This window comes from Temnothorax nylanderi, unplaced genomic scaffold, assembly GCF_030848795.1.
Source record: "Temnothorax nylanderi isolate EJ_2023f unplaced genomic scaffold, tnyl_v1.0 TNYL_tig0265_pilon, whole genome shotgun sequence".
NCBI lineage: Eukaryota > Metazoa > Arthropoda > Insecta > Hymenoptera > Formicidae > Temnothorax > Temnothorax nylanderi.
In genome coordinates, this window is record NW_027249327.1 from 219,694 (window position 1) to 234,529 (window position 14,836).

The 14,836-nt window shown below is 43.3% G+C and overlaps 1 protein-coding gene and 1 long non-coding RNA gene across 10 annotated transcripts; one reads left to right on the plus strand and one right to left on the minus strand.

Annotated features, from left to right (window-relative positions):
• Positions 1 to 880: 880 nt before the first annotated feature.
• On the plus strand, positions 881 to 5,545 carry LOC139780147 (uncharacterized). 9 transcript variants are annotated; one of them, XR_011720143.1, is made up of 6 exons: positions 893 to 1,093; positions 1,372 to 1,521; positions 1,856 to 2,046; positions 2,129 to 2,289; positions 2,753 to 2,879; positions 3,014 to 5,545. It is a non-coding gene; the product is annotated as an uncharacterized lncRNA (long non-coding RNA). The 9 variants fall into 9 exon arrangements; XR_011720146.1 differs by having other exon boundaries at positions 3,866 to 5,545; XR_011720145.1 differs by having other exon boundaries at positions 881 to 1,093; positions 2,129 to 4,021; positions 4,104 to 5,545.
• On the minus strand, positions 4,156 to 14,177 carry LOC139780146 (DNA-directed RNA polymerase II subunit RPB1-like). The gene is made up of 7 exons (XM_071718665.1): positions 13,992 to 14,177; positions 12,719 to 12,988; positions 8,813 to 12,343; positions 8,292 to 8,680; positions 7,800 to 7,918; positions 7,395 to 7,586; positions 4,156 to 7,283 (listed from the first exon to the last, which is right to left on the minus strand). Exons 1-7 carry the CDS (start codon positions 14,067 to 14,069, stop codon positions 6,142 to 6,144), a joined length of 5,721 nt encoding a protein of 1,906 aa, XP_071574766.1. The 5' UTR covers positions 14,070 to 14,177; the 3' UTR covers positions 4,156 to 6,141.
• Positions 14,178 to 14,836: the final 659 nt, after the last annotated feature.

Sequence of the window (14,836 nt, forward strand, 5' to 3'; positions counted from 1 at the left end):
GGTTTAAAGCCTTGTGTACACGATACTAGAAATCGGTCCGAGTTTCGGTTTAAGCCAATGAAACTGCTGCTTTTCTGTAAGAGCTACAAGTTGATTGGCTTAAGCCTTGTGTACACGATACTAGAAATCGGTCCGAGTTTCGGTTTAAGCCAATGAAACTGCTGCTTTTCTGTAAGAGCTGCAAGTTGATTGGCTTAAGCCCGGTGTCCACGATGCTAGAACTGCGTCCGAGTTTCGGTTTAAGCCAATCAACTAGCAGCTCTTACAGAAAAGCAGCAGTTTCATTGGCTTAAACCGAAACTCGGACGCAGTTCTAGCATCGTGGACACAAGGCTTTAAACCGAAACTCGGACCGATTTCTAGTATCGTGTATGCTCGCGGACAGAAAGGTTGTCCGAAAGGTTGTCCGACTTTGAGCCGTATTCATAGTATGAATACGGGTGTATAAGTCGGACAACCTTTCTGTCCGCGAGTGTACACAAGGCTTTAAACCGAAACTTGGACCGATTTCTAGTATCGTGTACACAAGGCTTAAGCCAATCAACTTGCAGCTCTTAAGCCTTGTGTACACGATACTAGAAATCGGTCCGAGTTTCCCGTTTAAGCCAATCAACTTGCAGCTCTTACAGAAAAGCAGCAGTTTCATTGGCTTAAACCGAAACTCGGACCGATTTCTAGTATCGTGTACACAAGGCTTTAAGAGCTGGGTCTACAATGCGAGTCGCAAAGTCGTGAGTCGCAAGAATTGACCAATCACAGTCGAATTTGAGGAGAATAATCGACTGTGATTGGTCAATTCTTGCGACTCGCATTGTAGACCCAGCATTACAGTGCAAGAGAACTAGTGCAACAGTTCACTGTACTGATTGCACTGGGTCCGGAGGTAGTACACAACCAGTGCAGTGCAGTCTGGTGCAGTCAGTTGCAGTCAGTGTAGTACACATTAAATAACCTAAAATTATTAGGGGCGATCTTTTTATAATAAACAAGACCAAACAAGACAATGGACAATAAAATTGGAAGAATACAGAAAGATGAGAGAGGGAATATCCTATAGTAGATGCGAATGGAAACGTAACATGTTATACCGAAGGTAATAATAGATATACATAAAAGTAGTTTTACAAACAGATTCAAGAGATATCCGACAATTACCGTATCAATAACTATAAGGTCACTTTTTCCAATTTCTCGGTAAGTTAACTAATAATTAAATCATACGTCTGTCTTTATTTTATCTTTAAATTAGACAAGTCCAGACGTGATGATTTAACAATTAGTTAGCTTACCAAAAAGTTGAAAAAACCGGCCCTATGTGTCACATAAACTATATGTAAAATATTTAATAATATACTTTGAATTTGTGCGTAGGAGGACGGCTGCTGGTCCTCCCGACGAGTTTTGGTCATTGGAATTTGAGTGGCCACGTCCCTGCGTTCGCCCTCGTACGTAACAATCAGCGGACTCGCCACTCAAATGTGAATTTATCTCGTCATCCGAGTCGTCGAAGTAGAGATACGTGTGTGTAGCTAGTAAAAATTCAATATTAAAATTCAATATTAAAACGCTAAATGTAGGTCGAATGGATTTAACAAAGATAACATGCTTTGGAAAATAAAGTTTTTCAATTTACATATATAGAGTTAATTAATAAAAAAAAGTATTTAGATATATCTAAGCATTCGATATGCCGCGAGGATTATTTGTGGCACTCGGGAAACCGTAGTAAATTGAACGGGAATGAGCTTCGGGGGATCCATCAAATGTTGCTCCTCGCCGTAGAAGTCTTTTTCGAGAACCTGAATAAATCCGTCCCTCGACTGGTTGGTGACATGATTCGATTTTTTCTTTAAAGCTAATGCTCGAGTGTATATTAGAGGTGATAAAACAAAGACCAATGATCCGGTTAACGAGCCACCGATCAGAGCCATAACGATGTCGCGATCGCGATACCGATTTCGCCTACAAAACCACGCTGAGAAAAACTACCGCCGATCTCATGGCGCATCGTTTCCAACCCGAAAGCTGATTCAACATAACAGTAGGGTAAATTAATTATGGTTTTAATTAAATCACAGTTAAATGTAAAGTTTCTTTACTTCTTTGCTGCGCTCCATTGATCCTCCAGATGAGTGAAAGAGTGCCAAAGTAGCCAATTACGCTGGAGAAGCATAACTGAAGAGCGGCTAATAGAATGGCGATATTTGCAATCGATCCGGATGGCACAGCCTCAAGAATATTGGCAGTCGTATCGCCGCCGTATTTCCACACGGCTATAGGCAATGGCAGGTAATGGTGAACAACGATCCGCTTGCTATTGTAAACAAAAATTAACGTAAGGAATATGCTAACAGAGAGAGAGAGAGAGAGAGAGAGAGAGAGAGAGAGAGAGAGAGAGAGAGAGAGAGAGAGAGAGAGAGAGAGAGAGAGAGAGAGAGAGAGAGAGAGAGAGAGAGAGAGAGAGAGAGAGAGAGAGAGAGAGAGAGAGAGAGAGAGAGAGAGAGAGAGAGAGAGAGAGAGAGAGAGAGAGAGAGAGAGAGAGAGGAGTTGCGAGAAAAGAAAACGCTCGGAGCTATAAAATATTATTTCAATATTGAGCAAGTAGATGCGAAATTATTTAAGATTATAAAAAAAGTGGAAATTTGAATAAATGGAAGAAAAATATTTTATATCGTGACTCCGCCAACCCCGAAGTATATACAGAGACAAAATACAAGAAATAATTTTTTCCGCTATTTCTTACCCATGAAAGAAAAGAAAAGATGGCTTTATCGATGTCTCGAGGACTGTGTGCGCGCATATCAACCTGTATCGTCATTAAAGTAGGATGCACATCGAACTGAAAGGCTATAGCATACCATATCTGAAAATTCGTTCAAGTACGTATTAAATAATTAATAGATGGTTTGATTTGGCAAATTTATACTTAATATTATACTATAATATTAATTATTTTATGATGTACTTTGACTATGGAAAAAGCTCTCGCTAAATGCTAAATTGTGTGATACAGGAATTGCACGTACCCGGAATGAAATTTATCCCACGTCGGGAAAGTGACAATTGGTGACCCGACATCAGATGTTCGGTCATCAGTTATAATGCTCCACCACGTTAATATCGCTGTTAAAGCGACCGTTATACTAGAGCACGTTGCGATCCATCTATAATAATTCAATAAATAGCATTCATTTCCGGGGTATACGAATTATAATAATGAAAAACAGTTTATTGACTTACTTCATGTCTCGCGGACTGCCCAGCCACACATTAACGGGCAAAGTAAAAGACCGACTATCAACAGCCAATAACAGAAGGAAAGATCAAAAAGGCTGTTCCGGCTATCTTGAGCCCGAACAGATGCAAGTTCTGTGAAGCTGAAAAATCATTTGCGTTTAACAAAATTATTATATGCAGGATATATCTCGGGAAACATCTTGGAAAAGTCTATTAAAAAATGCAATATAAAGAGGATATTCTTCTTTGCATTCGTTCAACGTATCACAACGATGTCGAGCGCAAAGAACAAATTTTTGAACGGAATAAAAATTATCGTTACTTGTGTTTTAATGCACGAGTATAATTGCAAGGTGTACCTATTTATACCTACCGACTAACAAATTCGGGATCCCGCAACCAAAAACTGTCAGAAGCCAAAAGCAGAGTAACGATGGATCGTGCGCGCTGCCCCATCGTTAATTCCGTCACAGCGGCGAGAGGATAGCTGCAATTTTAATTATATATCTAGACGTATAATCTACATTTTTAAATGTCTTGATGGAAAACATTGAAGAATCTAATAGAAAAAGGTGTCTAAGAGAAATTTGTACAGACATGCGTACAGTTTTTAAATGTGTTATTCTAGATGGACGCGGTGGAGAGATACCGATTTTTTCGTGAAATCTGTGGATCCAGAACAGTCGCGATAATCCATGATCTCCCCAACGGAATGGCCGTATAAATTTGCAAACCAAGAACAATAAGCACCAAAGGGATTCCGCGTACCGAGTCCTAATAACAAGTACACATATTTTTTCAACAAGTACATATTACATTCCATCCTTCTTTGAGTATTAATACATGTGAAATTTTTTCATTCCAAGGATTATATCTATCAACAAAACGGAATATAGGAAATCATTAACAAACGAACAATTTGTGCTTGGCGCTTTTATCGATAGATTAATACAGGAATCAATAATTATTACGCGATACTCTTTATTTTAATTAACATTAACTTATCGCTATATATAATGTCATCGCAAATATACAATCGTTACAAACACTCGTCGCAATCAAGCGAGCCTATCTTTCGTTATACATAGCTTCTCGTATAACGTCCTCTTTTATTTCTGGTAAATATTTTTAATTCATAATTGAGAAAGATCACCGGAGATTTATCGGGGATGTTGGTCGGTATTCCCTGCAAAATATTCCATATCGTCGGGAAACTTCTCTTAGCCCGATAAAAATTGCAGCGAGATCTCTGCCGCACTGTGTGTGTGTGTGTGTGTGTGTGTGTGTGTGTGTGTGTGTGTGTGTGTGTGTGTGTGTGTGTGTGTGTGTGTGTGTGTGTGTGTGTGGACAATCGATCGTGGTAACGCGATTTTAGGGAATACGCCGAAAATATCGACGATGCACAGAGTGGCGAAGTGACAACCAACGACAGCCCCGAATTCCCCCTCCTTCCACAACGTTGCGCTTTCGTTGATTCATGTCGCTCGCTGCGATGTCACACGGTACTGAGACACATAATGTTCAACGTGGTAAGAATCTGGACCGGTTTTCGCCGCGATACGCACCGTACCGCAGCGCACCGAGGTAACTCGATACCGCGTATCGAACACGAGTGACTTGGCCCGGACGGGGGAGAGCTCTACGAAGAAGACCTACAATGTATATGACTTTTGTATTTAGCAAGCTGTCGTTAGACTATAGACGATAGAATGTACTCGAAATGCTGTGTTTTACTTGGAATAATATAGCGGTTGTCCGTTCTTGATGTCACAACTATTTATTTTAAAAGCGTGTCAGAGAGTTAAAATTATACCGAATGAATATACACTTTTTCTTCCATCATATGCTTCGTATTTCCGGAATTTATTTGATCCTTATCTATATTTGTATACGTATATTTGTATTTCAAGATATCGTCGGTGATATTTCGTCAATTTCTTTCTTTACTATCTTTGGATTTATTTGTAACGAGAATATCGAAGCTTGTGACTCGATATTCGTCCGAGTCATAAGAATGATCGTTGTTGCATAAGAGAAACAAAAAAACGTTAACGATGCTCGCATAATACATTTATATAACTGAGATAATACAAAATAGTTTCACTTCAACGCAGATTTTCACTTTCGCGTTCTTCTAATAAAATCACAGATATCTATCTACCTGGATGGAATAAACATCAATGAAGTACAGAGTTTTGAACGTATACAACGTCGCGCAGCTTGCTAGATGTAGAAGATAAATTGTATCTCTACGAGAACAGTAGTCGTAATAACGGTATAGTTGTAATAAAGACGCATATACGAATGATCTCCCTGAATTTTTAGACATTTCTCGCATCAATAATCTCCCTGAATTTTTGCGTATTTTTTTATTTATCAGTACACAGTCTTCCTATACAGTAGCTCGTTTATTTTATCGATTGCTGGTTTACAAAATTCTGTGGTCCCTAAGATGCTCTCATGTACAATTCGCTTATAACACACGAATCAACACGCTCGCTTATAGCACACTCAAATTTTTCCCCCAGAAATCACACATACCTCACTCTTGTCATTATATGTTTGTCACAACCTTCCTCTGGCGTACGAGTGGCGAAAGCGCACTAATAATATAATTAACAGCCGAAATTATCGGCTACATATTTCTATTTGATAGATAGCAATTTTTTTTCATGTTTCTAATTTTCTCTTAATTGCCCTCGAATTTCTAACGTGGACTGAACCGTGTGTGATCGTGTTATGCCCAACTTATCAAGTACCAAAAAGGTCACATCTTAACTTGACATATACGTCAAGTTCACTCGCAGTTATGTGCAACCACGATAATTACAATCGGACTTGAAATTAACTTACTTAGAATAAGTATCTAAATATAATAATTTATGAAAATAACTTGAAAACAAATTACTCGTCCGTCTCGTAAGCGGGTGACGCTGGTGAGTACGTGGGACTCGTGGGCGAGTATCCCGGTACGGGCGGCGAGTACGTTGGACTCGTCGGAGAATAACTCGGGCTTGTGGGTGTGTACGTGGGACTCGTGGGCGAATATTTGGTGCTTGACGGCGAGTACTGCGGACTCGTGGGTGAGTACGTCGGGCTGGTAGGTGAATAATTCGGACTGCTGGGTGAATACCGGGTGCTGCCAGATGCGGTGTGCTGCGGCGAGCTCGGCGAGTACGATGGGCTTGTAGGCGAATATGTCGGGCTGGTCGGCGAGTACGTGGGACTCGCAGGCGTGTATTGCGGCGATGTACCGGCGAACGACGGCGAGGTAGGAGAATAACTTGGGCTCGTCGGTGAATATTTGGGACTGCTGGGAGAGTAGCTTGGACTCGCGGGCGAATATTGCGGCGAGCTTGGCGAATAACTGGGCGAAGTCGGCGAATATGAGGGTGAAGCGGGTGTGTAGTTGGGCGAGCTTGGTGAATAGCTCGGTGAAGTTGGCGAGTAACTCGGGCTCGTGGGTGAATAGCTTGGACTTGTGGGCGAGTAACTTGGACTGGTCGGGGAATAACTCGGCGAGGTTGGCGAGTAACTCGGACTCGTCGGTGAATAACTCGGCGAAGTTGGCGAGTAGCTCGGCGATGTGGGCGAATAGCTCGGGCTAGTTGGCGAATAGCTCGGTGAGGTAGGCGAGTAACTTGGACTCGTCGGTGAATAACTCGGAGAAGTAGGCGAGTAACTTGGACTCGTCGGCGAATAACTCGGCGAAGTGGGCGAATAGCTCGGACTTGTCGGCGAATAGCTCGGTGATGTCGGTGAATAATTCGGGCTGGTTGGCGAATACGTAGGACTCGTGGGCGAATAATTTGGACTCGAGGGTGTCATGCTGGGCGATGTGGGCAGATACGCCGGTGATGTCGGAGAGTAACTAGGTGACGCTGCACCAGCTGGTGACATCGGGAATGGACTCATACTCGGACCCGGACTACCGGGACTTCCCGGTTGCGGTGAATAAGCCGAGTATGCCGGCGACAAGCCCGATGCATCTGATGCTCCCGACGGTGAAAAGCATGCACCACCTGGCGTCATACCGCTGCTCAATGCTATAAAACAAAAAGAGAATAATTGTTAATATTGTTCGAGGCGCTGTTTAGAAGCTAAAAAACAGTTTTATTATTTTGTTTTGAAATTATATACTATACGAGACTTCTTACCTGGCGACATACTTGACGCACCATAACCAGGAGTAGCTCCCATCCAAGGAGTCATCTGAGGACTCATGCTGGACACGCCAGTTACGCTGCCAAAGAACATTCCCGCCGTTCCCATCATTCCTGCGCCAACCGCCATAGGAATCTCGATACCAGATTTACATTTCTCAGCATCCAATAATAGATCAAAGCATCCTAAACAGACGTCAATGAAACCATTGACGTCGCGTCACTATTATATATAGCGAATAACAGTCATTTGATATTGATGCTGATCATAATCAAAGAGTCCCAAAGTGTCTTTCTTACATTTCTTTACGAGACAAATTTGCGAATAGAAGTTAAAAGTTATGCGAGTCGCGTAATGTTTCTTATACTATAAAAGAATTATGTACACGCGCCAATTACCTGTTCCAATCCGAGGAAGTTGTCCCATTATAATATTCTCGGATACCCCTCTCATTGGATCTACCTCTGCGTGAGATGCGGCATCCAGTAGTACGTCAACCGTTTCTTCGAAGGAACACCTAAAGAAATTCCATGTCTCACTAACTTTCGATCTATTATCTTCTATCATTGCGTAACATATATCCGTTCCTTAGAGGTAAAAAATTGTATCTCCAAGTTTTGTCATAATTCAAGTTGATACTTTTTTTGAATATACCAGGAGTTTAAATTGTATAAAGATAAACGGGTCTTATATATATCCATTATTACTAGTTTTTAAGATACAACGTTTAGAAAATGTCGCGTTGGAAATTTTCTAAAAATTAATAAACTTTAAATCCTATTTTCTTTAAATTTCTAAAAATAGAGAAACAATTCTTTATTTTTAAGGTATAGATGCGTCGTACACCTTTCTCAAAGCTTCCCGATGAAAAACGAAACTCGTTTACCAACCTCATCAAAGCGCCGGTATCTTGTCTATTGATTCCGTGACGCGTTATCGCCATGAGATGACCTTTCGCTGTCATGACGTCGCAAAGTAAAGCGAGATGTCGGTAGTTCACGTAAAGACCATAGAACTGCAACACCGCGTTCATCTCCTTCTCTACCGACTTTCGCACGGCTTCGATGCCGAGCACTTGGAATATCTCGCAAATATCATTGCTGAACGTTCGCACCGGATCCACGTCTCTCTCGCTCAACACCTTCATCAAGCTCGTCCCGTCGGTTTCCAAAAGCCATTCCGCAATGGCCTTGAATTCGCCGGTTTCCGTGATAACGATGCGTTTCTTGGAATCCGTTTGCGGCAGATGCATGTAAACTTTGCCGATAGCTTCGATACCCTGTGAAATATTCGATAGAGAAAACGTAAAAACAATGTTCTCTATAATTACGTTAAACTAATTAACAAAACCGAGAGTAACCGAGAACAAAGATGCGAAAGACTATAATTAGCGTTTACAGTCGGTACCTACCTGCAGAGTCATGTCGCTGAGCATGTTGGCTTCGATACACCGAAGGAACATATCGTCTTCCATCTTGTCTACGGTCTCCTCATCCGTGTCCTGGAACTTGTTATCGTCGCTGTTCATTATTCTAATACGTAGCACCAACTTCTCGGCATTGTCGTCGTTGAATATACAGTTCAGATCGTCGCCGAAGCCGGCGTTGATCTTCTCCGCGATCTGCTCCATCGTCAGCTTCTTGTCGGTCATCCGCTTTCTATCCAGTTCGATTCGCAGCAACCACGGCGATATTTTCGTGGGGTCAAAATCGGGCATCTCGTAGTAAACGTTGACGAACTCCTGGTCCTCCGCGATTACGGTGTTCTGCGGATCAGGATCGTAGTATATCGCCGTGTTCGCCGTCACCTTTTTCAACGTCGTGTGCTCCAGCCGGCAGAGAACGTTCTTTGCCTTTTCAGCGTCACGCGCGGCCGCGCCCGTCAAGAACACCGTGAGTGACGGCGCTTTCGGTTTCTTGCTGATGTTAATGATTTCCTTCAATCTGGGCACACCGAGGGTCACGTTCTTCGACGATACACCGGCAAAGTGGAAGGTGTTCAGGGTCATCTGAGTGGCAGGCTCGCCGAGAGATTGCGCCGCCAATGCGCCGACCATCTCACCGGGTGACACCTGAGCTTGCTGGAATCTCGTCTCGATTTCTCCAATTAGCCACTCGAAGGCTTCGCTCGACAGCCTGAACTCCTCGGAGACGCACTTGGTACATAAAGTCGACCTTACCAAACACTGGAACAGCAATGTCGCGTTCTCGTTCGCCTGTTTGCTCAGTCTATCGTCCCCGGCGACGATGATACACTTTTCCAAAAGATTTTTTACTCCTTGAATCACCCTCATAGGACTGAGATCGGTCGGCGCTCGCTTATTGATGTGGAATATCTTCTGTACGTTCCAAATCATCCTTTGCAGATTGCAGGGCAGTACAACCTTGGATTCGCCGCTCGGAAAGATCTCTCGAAGTACAGCGCGATCTCTGTTCAACTGTTCCCACTCTCTTTCCAGCTCGGATATTACCTCTCCGGAACCCATCATCTGTCGGACGGTGGGTTCGTTGAATATACGCCGTAGATATCGCTCGTTGGTCGGATCAAACTTGAACTTCTTCTCGAAGGCCTTGTTGCTCACCTTGATCGTCGGTAGATTCTGGAACTCGACGGTCTCACCGCAGAGACCGTCCTCTCCGTAACGCAGCTGAATCAGCTGACCGACGGAATTACGCACGGTGCCGTCGTAATGCACCATGACCGACTCCATAGCCTTTATCAAACGACGCTGAATGTAACCGGTCTCGGCTGTTTTTACGGCGGTATCGATAAGACCCTCGCGTCCGCCCATCGCGTGGAAATAGAACTCGGACGGAGTGAGGCCGGCTAGATACGAATTCTCTACAAAGCCACGGGACTCCGGCCCATAGTCGTCCTTGATGAAATGCGGCAGCGTTCTCTTACGGAAGCCGAAGGGTATTCGTTTACCCTCGACGTTTTGCTGACCTACACAGGCGATGACTTGAGAAATGTTGATGTTGGAGCCCTTTGAGCCCGACACCACCATGGCCTTTAAATTATTGTATTCCGTCAAGGACTTCTTGGCGGAGCCGCCGGTCTTGTCTCGAGCGTCGTTCAGGATCCTGTTCACCTGATTCTCGAAAGTCTGACGAAGCGTGTTGCCGGGCGTAGGTTCGAGTTCCATGTTGTGCGCCTTTTGGATCACCTCTATCACGTCTTCTTTGGCCTTCTTGATCGCCTTCTGGATTTCCAAATATGTCTGCGGATCGGCAATAGTGTCGCCAATACCGATCGAGTGACCTTCCAGTAATAGCCAATTGTTGATGACGGTCTGGATGTTGCCGTAGAAACGTCCGCATACCTCGTGACCCAGCTCGAGCATACAGATGTGAAGCAAAGAACCGGCGGAGGTACCCAAAGTTTTTTTGCAGAGAATACCCATCACGAGTTCCCCATGTTCCACCATTACCTTGGTGTCACCCGGCGAGATCCATTTGTACGGACCATCGTCCTCCTCATCGGGATGCGTGCTATGCGTCCGTATCATGTTCACGTTACCTGGGATGATGAGGGAGAACAGCTGCTTTCCGGTCCATAGCGGTTTCGGCTTCAGAATACACGGTTGCGGCATCTTGCCGTCCCAACTGGGCAGAAACATAAGTAAATTCATCATTTGCTCCTTCTCGATGAACACATCGCGCTTGGTCATCTTCCTCACAGCGGTTAGAGTGTCCTGTACAATTCCCATAACTGGCTTGTTCGCCTGTGGGGTGATAATCTGTCGTGGGGTCACGTGAATGTTCTCTACCTCCGCGCGGGTCTCCATTGACTGCGGAACGTGTAGATTCATTTCGTCGCCGTCGAAATCCGCGTTATACGGTGATGTACAGCTTAGATTCATGCGGAATGTGCTCCAGGGAAGTACCTTAACGCGATGGCCCATCATACTCATTTTGTGAAGAGTGGGCTGACGATTGAAGATCACAAGATCACCGTCGCGGATATGTCGTTCCACTCGGTAACCACATTGCAGATGCAGATCCGAGGACTTGGGATGGAAACGCAGATCGATCCTCTCGCCATTGTCGCGAACTATATATTTCGCACCGGGATATTGCGAATTGCCGCGCCTGACCAGCACCTGCATCTTGTCGATGTTGAAGGGCGTCACGATTTCGGGGAATGTCAAATTTTGCGCTATACTACGCGGCACGCCTACTTGATCGATGCGCAAGTTGGGATCCGGAGTGATAACGGTGCGCGCGGAAAAGTCCACGCGTTTACCCATCAGGTTTCCACGAATCCTACCCTCCTTTCCCTTCAGCCGAGCTTTGATCGCTTTGAGTGGTTTGCCCGACTTCTGCATCGCCCGGGGCATGCCGGGCATGTCGTTGTCGACGAGCGTCGCCACGTGAAACTGTAGCATCTTTATATTCTCAGAGATTACGTGTGCCGCCGCGCCGGATTGTTCATTTCGTAGTAACTCGTTGTTCGATTTAATGATGTCCGCCAGTTTATGCGTCAGATCGTCTTGATTCTTGGCGGAACCGTACATAATGACCGCAGGTCTGACGGACAACGGCGGTACCGGTAACACCGTGACTATCATCCAATCCGGACGGGCAAATTTCGGGTCCATGCCCAAGATAAAAGATTCCTCATCTTTAATGTGCTTCAAGATTTCCCAGGCCCTCTCGGCTGAGAGAATTATCTTCTTTTCTTGCGAGTCTTCGTTCACGTGCTTCCACTCCGCAGTGACGTCCAAGCCGGATCGTCTGAGATTAGGTTGATATCTACCGCAACCACCATGACCCGGTTTTCTGTCCATCAGTGGCTGGTTCTCTGCGTTCTCCTTGTTAATATCCATTTCATCTCCACCTTCACAGATATTTTTGCTTTTGCACAAATCATAAACGAATGCAAGTCGCTTCCGCGGCTGCCCCTTCGTCTTCATGACGATTTCTTTAATCTTTGGATTATGCTGAAAATTACAAAAGAGAAAACAGCATTAGTGTTCTGAGAAATTCTTTTATCTTTCTTTGATGTCAGTTAAAGATAACGTGCTTAAGATAATATAATTCAGTCATTAATTTTTTGGGAGACTCTAAAAAACTTAGATTATATTATTTTTTTTATAACCTATATATATAATTATGTGTGAATTATTTATTTATAATCCATGTACTATTTTAAAATTATTTTTTTAAATTACTTTTAAATCTCTATAATCAATTATAAATTTTTGGAAAAATGTAGAATGCGAACAAATCAATTTAATGAAATTAAAATGTAAAAATTTCTGGATTCAATAAAGAGATAATATTTCTTCAATATATCTTGAATAATAACTACTTACAGGGTTGACGAGCAGTTTGGAACAGTAAAAACACACGCATCTCAATATCTTTATAGTTTTTGTAATGAATCCCACATGGAATACTGGTTTTGCTAGGTCTATATGACCAAAATGGCCAGGACATTCCGTCATATTCCCAGCACAAGTTTGACACCTAGAATTCCTGTCGATAACACCTTGCCTCGGGTCCATGAGGCCACCCAGTTTAGGGCGGCCCCCTTCCATTGTTTCCGGAAATCGTATGCCGCCATCAGTGACTGACATACGACGCTGCACAAAAGCATAATATCATGTAAGAAATCTTATAAAAAACATAAATTTGACATGGAACATTTTAGTTTTAAATTTTTATAGAACATCTTACAAGAAAGTGAATCTAGATATATATAATTTTTTAATAATTTATCAAACAGATTGATACTTTGACTATTCTTGGCTCAATTCGAAAACTTCACTCAGGTCTACTACACCAGCGTCGCGCGCGCGCGTTCTGTCCTTGTTCAATTTTTAGTAAGTAACAAAGATAGAACGACGCAGTACGCACCCAAGTAATGTTTTCAAACGCAAGCTCATTACCATATATTTTATACACAAGAAATAAGATTAATTCTTCTTCGCGTATATTACTTTCCGTTCATAAATTATTTTGCATACATATTTACGTTAAAAATTGCAATATTAGAGCAACGAGTACTTAAAAAAGTCCTCGTATAAAAAATGTACTTTGAGAATCTTTATTAATATCATATAGCTTTCTCATAATTAAATGCAAATATGTAGTAGTTGAATACACATTTTAAATATAAATAAAGTTATATTCACTATTTACCGTCGCGTTGTCTTTCCTGATATTTTCCCATAACTTCATAATTCTCAATAATACTTTTCAATAATCAACTTGACAAAAGTATGATAGCCGATATATGGGCACTGATACACCAATATTTTACACAATTTTATTATTGGTTTCCATTAAACGGACATCACAAACAGCAATGAAATCAAAATTCGCAAATACTACGGTTGTGTTCCAAAATTCACTCTGGGTAACTAAAATTTATAGTTTACGTCACACACGTACGCTATAGCATTTTAGTTAACTAAAGTGAATTTTGGAATGCAGCCTACGATATCTACAAGCGTTTCGACGGGGAAGTTCTAGCGAGCGACCAACGTGCTAGGCGCGCGGGTTGCACGACGTTGCGCCATGAAGCTCCAGGACAGTGCTTTCCGCGAGAATTTTGTTTCGCGAGTTATCGTACGGTTTACTTACTATCTCGTCGGGCGAGAGGATGCCGAATTGGACGCGTTTCACCGTCCTCAGAGGTGCCTTGGAGTCGGACGTCGCCATTTTGCTTCGATTCACAGAAGCTCGCTCGAACACCGTTCAACCATTTCCAACGCCTTCTGCGTCTGCGTCGTGACTCCACAGTCCACACTCCACACGACGACACCGTCTCGTCCGTCTCCCACCGCCTTCCGCTAGAAATACGTTGATCCCCCACCACCTTCATTCGGTCACAAAGCTTAGGTGGATTTTCATGAGTAGTGAAATGCAGCAGAGCGAGCAGCGGTCTAGTAATTTCCTAGAAATTACTGGCCTAGTTTACATCGATCACTTGGAGCCAATGGGCGCATTCAGCAGAACAAACCGCTTAGGGCCGATATCACAGTCTCCGATTAACGTGATCCTCCGATTAAACTCACTCTTCGTCTCTTTCTAGGGGGACAGTTAGAAAGAGATGCAGAGTGAGTTTAATCGGAGGATCACGTTAATCGGAGACTGTGATATCGGCCCTTAGTAGCAATCGAACGTGATTGGTTCTTATAGGGCCAGTTTCACCAACGCCGATTAACTGTAACCTTCGATTAAACTCACTCTTCATCTCTTTCTAACTGTCCCCCTTAGAAAGAGACGAAGAGTGAGTTTAATCAAAGGTTACAGTTAATCGGAGATGGTGAAACCGGCCCATAGCGAATTCGGGCGCTTGCACTAGTGCACACTGAGTGCGCACTAAGGGCCAGGAAATTGGCTCTAAAAAGGTGGAAGCACATAAAATTGCAGGAGCCATGAGCAAAATGCAGAAGCCATATGCGCATGCGCTATGGTATTTGTAT

Bases quoted from the DNA above. Each gene is read 5' to 3' on its own strand.
- LOC139780146 (XM_071718665.1), bottom strand. From the start codon at position 14,069: ATGGCGACGTCCGACTCCAAGGCACCTCTGAGGACGGTGAAACGCGTC. The intron at 12,344-12,718 runs GTAAGTAGTTAT...TGTAATTTTCAG, and splicing joins CCAAACTGCTCGTCAACCCT to CATAATCCAAAGATTAAAGA. The intron at 7,284-7,394 runs GTAAGAAGTCTC...TTTGTTTTATAG, and splicing joins TGCGTCAAGTATGTCGCCAG to CATTGAGCAGCGGTATGACG.